The sequence below is a fragment of the Athalia rosae genome, chromosome 2 (genome assembly GCF_917208135.1).
Source record: "Athalia rosae chromosome 2, iyAthRosa1.1, whole genome shotgun sequence".
NCBI classification, from domain to species: domain Eukaryota; kingdom Metazoa; phylum Arthropoda; class Insecta; order Hymenoptera; family Athaliidae; genus Athalia; species Athalia rosae.
Genome location: NC_064027.1, coordinates 12,211,234 through 12,223,332, shown reverse-complemented (window position 1 = coordinate 12,223,332; position 12,099 = coordinate 12,211,234). Strand labels below are relative to the sequence as shown.

General features: G+C 39.8%; 2 protein-coding genes across 3 annotated transcripts; both read left to right on the top strand.

The window, feature by feature from the left end:
• The first annotated feature begins 1,522 nt into the window (after positions 1 to 1,522).
• LOC110116965 (trypsin-1-like) lies at positions 1,523 to 6,658 on the top strand. 2 transcript variants are annotated; one of them, XM_048650848.1, is made up of 6 exons: positions 1,523 to 1,941; positions 2,442 to 2,532; positions 2,864 to 3,026; positions 3,410 to 3,627; positions 5,055 to 5,257; positions 5,955 to 6,658. In XM_048650848.1, exons 1-6 carry the CDS (start codon positions 1,867 to 1,869, stop codon positions 6,132 to 6,134), a joined length of 930 nt encoding a protein of 309 aa, XP_048506805.1. In that variant the 5' UTR covers positions 1,523 to 1,866; the 3' UTR covers positions 6,135 to 6,658. The 2 variants fall into 2 exon arrangements, with proteins under 2 accessions (XP_048506805.1, XP_020707661.2); XM_020852002.2 differs by having other exon boundaries at positions 1,532 to 1,941; positions 3,422 to 3,627.
• A 143-nt stretch (positions 6,659 to 6,801) lies between these two features.
• On the top strand, positions 6,802 to 10,186 carry LOC105682957 (vitamin K-dependent protein C). Its single transcript, XM_020851995.2, has 7 exons — positions 6,802 to 7,371; positions 7,858 to 7,942; positions 8,040 to 8,205; positions 8,282 to 8,487; positions 8,882 to 9,093; positions 9,211 to 9,268; positions 9,367 to 10,186. Exons 1-7 carry the CDS (start codon positions 7,273 to 7,275, stop codon positions 9,486 to 9,488), a joined length of 948 nt encoding a protein of 315 aa, XP_020707654.1. The 5' UTR covers positions 6,802 to 7,272; the 3' UTR covers positions 9,489 to 10,186.
• Positions 10,187 to 12,099: the final 1,913 nt, after the last annotated feature.

The following is a 12,099-nucleotide window of genomic DNA, read 5'->3' as shown; positions in this document are numbered from 1 at the left end:
TTGTATGTACACCAAATATTTTCACTTGGTACGTATACGTAGGTACACATATTGGCGATAGTACGTTCGTGCAAACCTATGTTAATAAAACAGAACAAAAAAATCACTGCGATCGTCACAGTAACGACGAATCGCACGTGCGACGTGGGACGCCTAAGATAATTGCATGAAAAAAAAATAAGACAAGAAAACTGGAATCCTGCAGCAGCGAATCGTCGTCGTCAAATACCAAAAATGAAGAATTGAGCACCTCAAAATAAAAAGGAAAATAGGAAAAATATCAACCCTGTAAATGCCTCATTTTTGATGCGGCAGCCATTTTACTCATGTGAGAAATTCGTTGCAAATAGCCGCGTATAATACACGCGTATACCTACATCCTTATATTACGCATCGGCATTCCGTATACCGTTTGCGTCATTATCCACAAAATATTCAATGGACGACCGGTGTCGCTGGAATCAGTGATTATTTCGAAGAAGGTTGGCATGTAACCAGGATTTAGTTATATACATGCTCGTTCCCGGGTATGTACGATATCGTACATGAATTCACCTGTGTTATGCGCATAATATGTTAGTATACATAATAATTATATGTACTCCTATTCATATGCATATGTATTTAAAAGAGTGAAACTATACCTGCAATGTAACGGTTCGTTGTCAAACCGAAAACGGTCCGTCCCACCACTCCCTGCATTTCAACGTTCGATCATTACAGGAACAAAAGTGCTTGCACTATGGGACTGTACCGCTAAATATCCACCTCACCTCACCGAGGGCCGTCGACCTGAATCGTATATATGCGTTAACTGCAACTTAAACTGTACGTCGGCGATGAGCAGATATTTCTCTGGTCTTATATAAATCTAACGCGTTGCGCGGAATAAGAAAAGACCTGGATTTGAAAAAACAAAATGAATCCTCCGCGTCGAACCGCGAAGTGAGGGAAAAATGTGGCGTGGAAATTACTCGAAGATATAGCTGTATACCTATGTTTTTCTCGTATATTTTATTCGATCTCAGAGTATTCCAAAATATTATTCTGCATAAAACTAGACCCGGAAATAGCTGCGAATATCGTACAAGAAGGGCTTACGAAACCATCTCACCAAAGGCAGATATATTTTGCGAGCCTGTGGCTGGAAAATGTTCTTTTATGTGGTATTCGCGGAAGCCATTCAACCCTCGCGGTGCAGGTTGTTTATTTTGGCTTTGTATATAGAGGCGGGATAAACCCCCTGGAGGTAGGACATATTTCGTCGAAATTATTATCCCTTTTGGCAGAACCTCGGTATTTTCTGCCTCAATAAAATCTGCATATCGGATGACAATTCGGGATTCGTTAAAATCCAGGTATCCTCGGATAATCCTTTTGCAAAAATGCGCGATTCTTTTGTTCGGATAATCGAAATGACCAGGCGATCAACCGTAAACGGCGAATTTCAAGTTCTGCACAACTTATGGCGGTCAGTGACAGCGATCGGGTCTGCCCGTGAACGCGGAGAACGTGAATGTCTTTCGGTCAGGCATCGGCCATCGCGCGTCGGAGACGCGCGGACACTCGAATGGTCGGGCGCCAAGTCCCAGCTGTCCTCTTTTCTTTCTGGAATATTAAGCACCACTAGGACGTCGTCAGTCTGGGCAAGGCGTTACTACGATCAACTTATACGTACCTTGTCCCAAGTATCGTAGCGATACGTCGTCTCTTTCGTCTTCTCCTTGGTCATGACCGTGAAAAAATTTTTACTCAATTCGCAATAGACGCTCGATGCGAACGGTAGAAAAGAACGGTTTTCCTGTTGTTTTTTTCGCTAATCGAACTAATTATAGATAACAATAACAGTAACAACACTCGCTAAAAATGTTTACCTCCGTGAGGTTAGCGTACTGCTTTTCAGTGATTGTAATCGTAGCTGGTCATGTGCAACAAACACCCGTAAGTCATTCAACAGTAATAACAATTATTCTGCAATTTCTATACGCGTTGTCGTATTATGCGTATTATGGTGAAACACAATTGCGATATCCATGACGCGTCTGAGGACATATATCTGAAAAGATTTCTCATCGCATATCATCTATCCCCCGCACGCGTGCCGTACATCATTTCAAAGCTTCGAGGTGTGGATTGTGTCAAGTTCGCGAACGCGGTCGGCTTTGATCCTGTTATTTCACCTCGTTAACTATCCATTCTTCGTTGCGAGGTAATTCGTAATTGAGTTGCTGGCACGTAGGAGTGATTTATTTTTTCCGCGTTCGGATCACGTGCGTGCTTCACCATCGATGTTCGGGATACATGGATGTGCACGGTGTCCGAATGGGAACGGGATTTCCGCGCTTATTGACCCCACATATTATCCTGTTATCATGATTGCTATTTTTTATTTGTATTTCATCGCCGTTCTTCTATTTTTTTTTTTTTTTTCATTGTCACAGGGGAAGCAGATTAACAGAGGGAAAAATTTCTTCGGATTATTCGGCAATAAGCCACCGCAAACGGACGACCCTCCAGAAAAATGCTTTTGCAGTAAGTCCGTCGATCTTACTTATACCAGACTAAGGTCATTCCGGGCGAAATGGCGAACGAAGAGAGCTATAACGGATGGCTAGTGGTTAAAATTTGGCTATCGGAAATGAGGTATTGAGGAAATTTTGAATGTCACACGCAAGGTCATTTGAACATCCACATCCGCAATTTGTACGAATTGATTTTCGGAAAATCTCAGCCTCGGATAGCCAAATTTTGTCCTCTGCAGGTCATCGAATGAAGAATCATTTGATTCAACATTAATTCAGTGAAACGACCGATTAAAAAACTTGTAACTTTGATTCGAAAAAATTAAATCACCCCTCTACAGGCTGTGGCGTACGAAACGAGGAGAGCCGAATTGTTGGGGGTCAGACGACGCAGATGAACGAATTCCCTTGGATGGCCAGACTTTCCTATCTGAACAAATTCTACTGCGGAGGGACTCTGATCAACGATCGCTACGTGCTGACAGCCGCTCACTGCGTAAAAGGGTTAGAATTTTCATTGTTTCTACAGGCTTTATGTACGTAATCCATAGCGATGGAATCAACGGGAAAAGCTTTGATTAAATGTACCTCGAGTAATTGGATAGAAATTGTTCGGCGATATTGGAGCCGGTTTGCTTTGAAATAATTATATCCGATTATGCCGATGATAACGTACAATGGGGATACGGAAGAACGTATCAATAGGCTTATGTATATTCGACGTAAATCGGATCTGCATTATATACTAATCGAAATATTACCAATTCAAATACCTTCAGATGATGTGATATAGATAAAAAAAAGAAAATAATAATTGGAAGTTATTTTACGAGGGTATGAAATTACTGCAATACGCGGATATCAGAAAAATTTTATAAACTTTCTAGCATCATTTTCAGATTTATGTGGTTCATGATCAGAGTTACATTCGGCGAACATGACAGATGTGACGAGAAAACAAAGCCTGCATCAATGTTTGTGACGAGAGCGCTGTCCGGTGATTTCAGTTTTTTGAATTTCGATAACGACATTGCATTATTACGAATGAACGAACGAGTCCCCTTAACGAACACCATTCGACCTATTTGTCTTCCTACGGTTACAGGTGAGTTTCTAAAATCTTAAGACGGTTCTCAACTGAAACAAGCGATTTAAGATTTCATGCAAATTTTTAACAAAACCTAAAATAAATTCACCTTCCAGTTGTCGAGTAATTATTTTGTGAACGTTCGGACGTAATTTTTTCTCTTCGAACAGTCGACAAGATTTTTACAAAATTGAAAAAATATCTTGAAAACAAAATTGCAGACCTTTTTCACAACCTATGCGAATCCATCTGTACACGAAACAGCTTCATAAGTCATCGACAACTTATCAATTTCTTTGATCGGTACCACATAATTCACTTTTTAGCTTTTTCTCGTAACTTGTTATTTAACCAGCGTAGTTGGCTAAGAACTATCTTAAAAATACCTTCGAATAATTCGTTAATGGCTCTCTTTTCTTTTTTTCTCATTTTTTTTTTTTTTTTCTTCAAAACAAGGTGATTAACTCATGATCGATGTATTCTACTTGGCGGCGAATGATCGCCGGAGAACGGTATAACGATTATTTTGATATATATTTGTTCACTTGTACAGTTGCGATAAGAATTTATCCGGAGATGTATGTATATTATCATCTTTGTATATACCACATATATTTAAGTACATATTCTCACATGGGTTTGGTACTGCCAGTCGTCGCTATCCATGATCGAACTCGTTTAACGGGTTTCAAATCTCAACCGCGACGCCTTCACGCACCGCAAAAGAATTCCAAATGAAAAATTAGTACAACGTCAAACCGCACCCATTATTATTCTGTTAATCGCCAACCGCGTGATTAATGAGACGGCATAATCACCTTGGTTCAACACATTCGCGGTCACCAAATTAATCCCGTATTATACTCGTGCACGACCAAATTGACCTTTTTTTTCGTTATTGTTATTATGCATGCTTTTTGACTACGATTTTGAATTTCATCGGCCCCACTTTATACTTTGGATTGTTATCGCTATCGATGCATATTCTACATCTGTACTCATTACCTGTGAGACTCACAATCAGTTTCCTATATTACGTATTGCAATAGGACATGCATTTCGCAAACCGATTTCTGCGACCCAGTTGTTACAGTTATCTCTTCAAGTATTGCGTCCGTGTGGCGATAACCGTTGGTCGATTAACAGGAATACGGGTAGCTGCCTACCTCTTTCCAGTGAAATTATGCGAAAATAGTTGATCGATAATTTCTGGATGTACGTAATACACTTTGCGGAAATCATACGGTCTTTCTACCCAACTGATTGAAATTCAAGACGTTCTCCAGAAACGAATAATTTCGGGTCAAATTCGAGTGGTTGTGAAATAAACAAATCATACGCCGTCTGTACAATGTGATCCGCGATGTCATTCTTTGATTTGTTACGCTGCATGCCTATAATTATATGCGTGTGAAATTCATTATACGGGCATTCGTATAAAACAGATAACGATTACGTGGGAACGAAAGCAATCGCGGCAGGATGGGGTACCTTACACGAGGATGGAAAGCCATCTTGCTTGCTCCAGGAGGTCGAAGTACCAGTGATGAGTCTTACAGACTGTCGCAACATGAGTTACAATCCTAGAATGATTTCGGACAACATGCTATGCGCCGGATATCGCGAAGGCATGCGGGACTCCTGCCAGGTAACTGAAGCGAAACAAAATTGCTTTTATTTCATGTATATTTTTTCACATCTTAATTTATTCATTCATTCATGCATACGAAATTAAGATTATGTCTTTATGTTTGTGAAGCCTAAAAATTCAACTTTCTGCTGTAATAATCTATGCGCTATCTGTGAAGTTTTTCATCAATAAGGTAAATTCATGATCTGAATTTGGTAAGGAGAATTTTTTCATGGATTTTTATAAAAAATTTCGGAGAGTGACAAAATGGTTTTTTGCCAAAAATTCAGCGATAGTTTCGTCAAAACTTCTGGACTTTTTTTCGTCATTTCTCGAACGGCTTATCTGCGAAGGAAAGGACAGAAAAAAATACAAAAAACGTGTCTAGACCGTACGTTCATCTCCATTATTCGATCGCGGTGGCAAAACGTATTATTTTTTCAAACTGGTCTGAGAATGCAGAACCTGTCGAATTTTTAATTCATGAATCACCGTCGCTCTTAAGGAAATTTCCCCCTAATATACAAAGTATACAATATTACGATTTCCAACACTTTGTAATTTTGTTATTTTCTTGGTGTCCAATATAGTGGTCATAATTGATCCATAACTTGAAAGAATAGTTATGAATTTGGCGCAGAATAATATTCTACGACGTCCCTGACACCCGATATTCTCATCACGGGCGTATTTGAAATATAACATGGTCTTTTAGGGTGACAGCGGTGGACCACTCGTTGCCGAACGAGAAGACAAGAGATACGAACTGATCGGCGTCGTCTCTTGGGGGAATGGCTGTGCCCGAGCAGGTTATCCCGGCGTCTATACCCGTATCACTCGTTATCTTGATTGGATCCTTAAAAACTCTATCGAAGGATGCTTTTGCGAAGATTGAAGATCAACTCCCGCGATTTTCATCTAGTTATTAAAATACTTCATCGAACTAGTAACGGGCAGCTGAATTCGTAATTACCATCGTTTTGCCTCCATGATTGACTAATTTATTCGAATAAATTCTTCCCTTTTCAAATTAGTCTCTGCCGACAGATCAGATAAACAGTAGGGTCAACAAATATCCACGCAATTGTACGTACGCATATTCGATATAACTGTTGAAATTTATTTCATGACTGTTCCTTTGGCATGTGTATTGTTATATCGATAATGTTGATATGTTTTTAACGTTCGTGTTTCTTCGCAATTTCTTTATTTTTTTTTTTTAATCTTTTCAGAGTCATTTGAAACTGATTCGCAAGTCATTATTCGATATCGTTCATTGTTACATAATCTGCCTGTGTTATTTATTTTGATCATTCTTCAATGGGATTTATGACGTGCGTTTATAATATGATAATTATGTATATGCCTACTACTTTGTCACGTAATTTTCACGATTAAAGTAAGAAACAAATAACCAGATTGTGAACAATGCTTTATTTTAATGAATTCCATCTACAACAGTGACGAGTACGACGAGAGACGTTTAGAAATAAATTTACTTCGAAACAAAAGCAATTCTCACGGAAATCAACAAAACTGCTAGTTTGATATTCAGCACGTCGAAGCTTGCGTCGTAATTCGATCAAATACAATTAACAATCAACGGTTATTATCCGAAAATTAGTAATCGTCCAGTCGATATTCTTAAACGCAGGTGAACGAACCTGGAGGCAAAAAACCCAACGTGGGGTATAGAATGGATCCCTTTAAAAAATGGGATCCCTGCCGTTGTTCGATTAATGACGTATCCAAAATTCTGCAAAGGCAATAAATTATGTTGTTGCGCGATCTTTACATCGTATTCCAAACTTCGCTAGATAACGGGACCCGTCTTTCCGTAGGTCAGCGATGGCTGTGGTCACAGTATTTGAGACCTTGAGGTGAGAAATATACATACAAGCGTCGCTGGATTACACCAGCTGCGGCGAGGTGAGGGGGCGTCGATGCGGGTTGATAGTATGTACCGCTATAACTCAGCATGCTACATACAGACCAAACTGTTGCAGTTGTAGCTTGAATCGCAAACTGTAATCATGAACCTCCAGGAATACGTGAAATTCTTACTCTGCGTATTCGTTCCTGCAATACAGGCGGTTTACGCGCTAGATAATCCCGAGGAACTCGAATTAAACGTAAGTGCCCAAACTATACCTTCGAGGAATTCCCGTGTCCCCTACCATCACTTGTACCTATGTGTATTATATGGAATCTATTCGATTACACTCTGAGTTATACAACGTTGATCTTTGACCTTACTTACGTCGAGTTCACGACGATGGTCACCTTCCGGAAGGACGCACATTTGTAATAGGTTCTCCGTCTCTTCCCAAATGTTCATTCTACCAATTCTGTTGTAAGGCAGTAACAAAGTTACGACCAATATCAACGGCTAATATATATCGAATATAGGAGACTGACACCACATGCATTAAACATCGAATACATCGATACAATTCCTTACTACAGCACTTCCGTCGGTCGTAACTAAATAATTGTGATGGGCTAATGAAAACACCTGTTCACTTTAACGAAGCTATTGTGGATTCCCACGGGATCCTCGTCGAGGGTTGAATCAATCACACCTCCGTCTATGATTAACGACTTGTCATTTTTAGCAGAACTCAGAGGAAGTTGACAAAGTTCGAGACACCCGTGGCGTCTTGGATTACCTTTTCGGAAGATTCAAATCCTGCGGTGCATGCGGTGAGTATTAAAATGCCCGCGTGTTTTTACTTTAATTTTCTTGATAACACACAAAATGAAGGAAACACATTCCAACAATGATCGAATGATATCGCAGAATGTGGACGACCGAATCGCGGAGGGGCTCGGATTCTTGGTGGAGAATATACGGACACTCATGAATTCCCTTGGCTTGCAACCGTCCATGTGAAGTCTAAGCTGGTTGTGAGCGGGGTATTGATAAACGATCGATACGTCCTGACAGCCGCCAGTCAACTGATCGCGTAAGCGGAAATATTTGACACGGCGTTCAATTTTTGATAAGGTCTTTGATTTTCTCATCGATCAATTTACGTCCAGGACAACAGCACCAGAGATCAAAGTATCGTTGGGTGAATACGATCGCTGCCATTTGGATATATCGTCGACAAATGTTAGCGTGGAAACGGTGATTCCATATCCGGAATTCAATCCAGAATCTCGAGCTCACGATCTGGCTTTACTTCGACTCAGTCAGCCCACCAAGTTTGAGAGAAGGATCTCACCGGTTTGTCTTCCCAACCCTGGTAGGTTTTTAGTAATATTTTCTCGCCCATTTACTCGAATCTTCATCAGCAGTTCCTGGAACTACTTTCATGTAATAGCAGCTTCATTTTCTCATCGCTAACTTCGGACGTGATCCGCTTCGGCTAATCTATTTCGAGAAATCGCGAAATCGTTGCATCGTAGAAATTATGCGAGTGTTTTTAATGCATCTTTTCCGTTACGTCAGTATGTTTGGAATTTCATTTTCAAAGTAGTGGAAACTTCCCTCGTGTTTTTGCACGATTGTGTCGTAGAATCTTTGAAATGTGTACCTACTCCTGGTCTTTTCAAATTTATGGCTCAACGTCTGCGCGAAATTGTATTCAACGTACGTTGAATTCCTCGCTGAAATTGTTCCCGTGTATACCTTTTCAGGCTCGACTTATTTGGGGCAAGTAGGAACTGTATCCGGCTGGACGGAAGGGAAGACGGAGGACGCTGCGGATTCGCGAACATGTCGTCCTAGGAAACTAGGACTTCCAATCCTCGGATACAACGAGTGCATTAAATCTGGAATAGACTCGACAACTTTTCACGATGAATCTGGTTGCATTGGTGTGATCGGAGGGAATTCACTCGTATGCCAAGTAAGTAGGTCATGTTATAGGTGTACGATATGATGATGATGTATGCAAAAAGAAAACGTAACAATAATTGTATTGTTTAAATTTTTGAAAAAAATATCTTATTCATATTATTTTCAGAACGATGTTGGTTCTTCAGTTCTCTACAGATCTTACACGGGGATTTATGATCTCGTTGGTAAGTCTTGTCGCGACCGTCTCGGGGGTCGTATTACTATATCGTTGACTTTATTCCCATCGGGAATTTTCTATGGAAATATTGATTCCATTTTCCAGGAATCATGTCCGACGTTAATAAATGTGGCGACAAACCAGCTGGCGCTGTATTCACCAAAGTTGGATCACACCTCAACTGGATTTTACAGCACACGAAAGAAGCTTGTTATTGTACCAAATAATACATTGTAAGTCAGGTCTGTAAGTCGGGAAGGAAATGGGCAAGGCGGAACTACTGAGGATATGAAGCTCCAAATTGATGTTTGAATCGACAGCCTGACCTATAATGAGTCGTAGAAGCTCTCATTTTTGCGGAAAGTAAAAACCAATCGAGGGAAAAGTAAGTCTTTCCAAAAGTTTGTGAATCTTTAAAACTTGAAAAGCCCAAATGTTTATCGGACACTACTTGTCACGAATGAACTTGGAGCTATTAATTTTCAAATTTCCGGATTTCGAAAACGTTCGAAAAATTTTCAGCAGAGTTCATTTTGCCCGTCTTTTTCCTAGATACGTATGAACCGTTTTAGAATAACTCGACTGATTCTTTTCGTCGCCATTTCTGATTTCATTCATAATTTTGAAAGGGGTAGTTTATATTTCCGAATATAGCTTCAAATAATTTACTTTGATGAAAGAATGTTTTTTGATTTCAGTCTGTTTGAGTTTCAAAAAGTTATAAATTATTCACATAAAAATCTTACTCGGAATTTCATTTTATGCGACGACATGATAAATTTAATTTATTCACTTCTCCACACCAACAGAGGCTACGTCCTCTTATAGATTAATCAAGTTAGCGCACAAGTATCCTTTTACGAATTAATACAATGTCACAGTGTCTTAAAACAATTACGAATAATAATCAGTATTATCAATCGTTCATTTCGCAAATAATTTCTCAGTAATTATGTTCAGATTAAAAAACAGTGAATTTAATGTTCAACAATAAGTCCTACCATATATGAATCAAACAATTTCAGTGATTTCTCCACCAAGAAAACTGGGGATCATCGTTACAGGTTTGCAATCAGATACCCATATCATCATTCGTATGGTACTTACACGGGTACGAAAGTGCAAACAGCTCATAAATGTGGGTGTATATTTTTGGAGGATAGATGCGCAACATTTTATCGTTATTTTGTCGGGTGCATATTATACCACGTGTCGAGAGAGTACGCGCGTAAATGTTTTACGAGTAAAAGTTGACAGCTCCAAATGCGGGTAACTTCGACCTTGCGTAACACTCACGAAATTTCAATAAAATACCGCTACGTACTTTCGCGGAGATAAAACGCAAAATGGAACGTATCCCTGTGACAGCTTCACTTTTCCCGAACCCCAAATGTCTACTCGTCATTGAAGTTGAAACAAAAAGAAAATCTCTCCAATGCAGTGATTTAATGATAATGATAAAATCCACGAATTTTGCTTACTTCGTCTTCCGACGTTTCGATCCAACAAAACGCCAAAAAAAACTCCCATCGATCGATCGAGGCAATTAGGTGATTTTGCGGAAGTCCCGTGTAGGAAAATTGAGGTGAAATAGTCGAATGATAACAGTGTATAGAAAGCGAATAATTTTACGAAATTCGAGTGCAAATTTTTATCGCTATTGTTATTATTCCGTTATATTATCCTGCTCACGTGGAATGCGGGAGATAAAGTTCCCCTACATTTTCTACGGGTGACGAGAGTCGGCGGCGTCATAACGTTACCAAACAAATTTCCGTTAATGGCGAATGGTTGTCACCCACGGTTCCAATCTCGCGTATGATGGGACGCTAATCAACGATCGCTGCCTTCTCACTGGGGCAAATTTTTTCGATTTTCAGCAAAAAGTTATCTCGACTGAAATTTTATCCAAAGCAAAAAGATTCGATCACCAGCCATGAAGTGATCATGGAAAACTTATCGCACGCAAACGGGAAAAAAAGAGTTGGGAAAATATTCAACACTCTAATCATCAACGCGTTGAATTCCTGACAAATGAAACTCTTCCGTAGCCGGATTAAATACTGAAAGTCTTTTCGGAAGAGTTCATAGTTAATGAATCAGATAGTCGTTACAGAGTTTTCAACTCTGAAAGTTATAATCGTAATTCTATTACATGGATCGACGTTCTATAATTTCATTTCTTATCTCATCACGTCGTGAATTAATGAATTAAGACGTGGAAAAGTTGCGCTCAGTACCAGTGAGGATAAAGTTTCAGGTAAGAGAAAACGAAAGTGCTACTTATTGCAGAGCGTGATCAAGCTATACAACGGATTCTCGCCACGGTAAAACAAAATTTCAGTTGAAGGGATTTTTCGACGTCCGCAGTATCCAAAGAGCGCGAATCAAGCTGAATTGATGCTCATCCGACTCAACATGAAAATCACATTCAACGAATTCATCTGGCCTATGGAAGATCCTAAACCAACCAGAACACATGGGCGATAAACCGCAGCCATAATTTACTTACTATGTACTTGAGTTATTCGAAACTCTGTGATTAATTTCACTGCTCGGGTCATCGACACGCGAATCCTCTATTCAGGTCATCCGTACATGCGAAATATCGGAAAGGCAAAGGGTCGGTGTGTACGATTATAGAGTAAGATTATCTCTTGGTTGAATAAGGAACTAAAATTCATACATCGCATAGATAGCTGATCGCTGGGTGGAGAACGAACGTTATCTGTTCTGATGAATTTTCCTAATTGATAATTGCAGCGTTGCAACCAAAGAGATGGTATCGCGTTTCGGAGGGTGAATTGCAAGGGCTTTACAGGGCGATGGGGTCGTGTA

Excerpts from the sequence above, each read along its gene's own strand:
- LOC105682957 (XM_020851995.2), top strand. The coding sequence starts at position 7,273 with ATGAACCTCCAGGAATACGTGAAATTCTTACTCTGCGTATTCGTTCCT. Across the intron at positions 7,372-7,857 it reads CCGAGGAACTCGAATTAAAC|AACTCAGAGGAAGTTGACAA; the intron begins GTAAGTGCCCAA and ends CATTTTTAGCAG. Across the intron at positions 8,206-8,281 it reads GCCGCCAGTCAACTGATCGC|GACAACAGCACCAGAGATCA; the intron begins GTAAGCGGAAAT and ends ATTTACGTCCAG.
- LOC110116965 (XM_048650848.1), top strand. The coding sequence starts at position 1,867 with ATGTTTACCTCCGTGAGGTTAGCGTACTGCTTTTCAGTGATTGTAATC. Across the intron at positions 3,628-5,054 it reads TTGTCTTCCTACGGTTACAG|ATAACGATTACGTGGGAACG; the intron begins GTGAGTTTCTAA and ends CGTATAAAACAG. Across the intron at positions 5,258-5,954 it reads GCATGCGGGACTCCTGCCAG|GGTGACAGCGGTGGACCACT; the intron begins GTAACTGAAGCG and ends ATGGTCTTTTAG.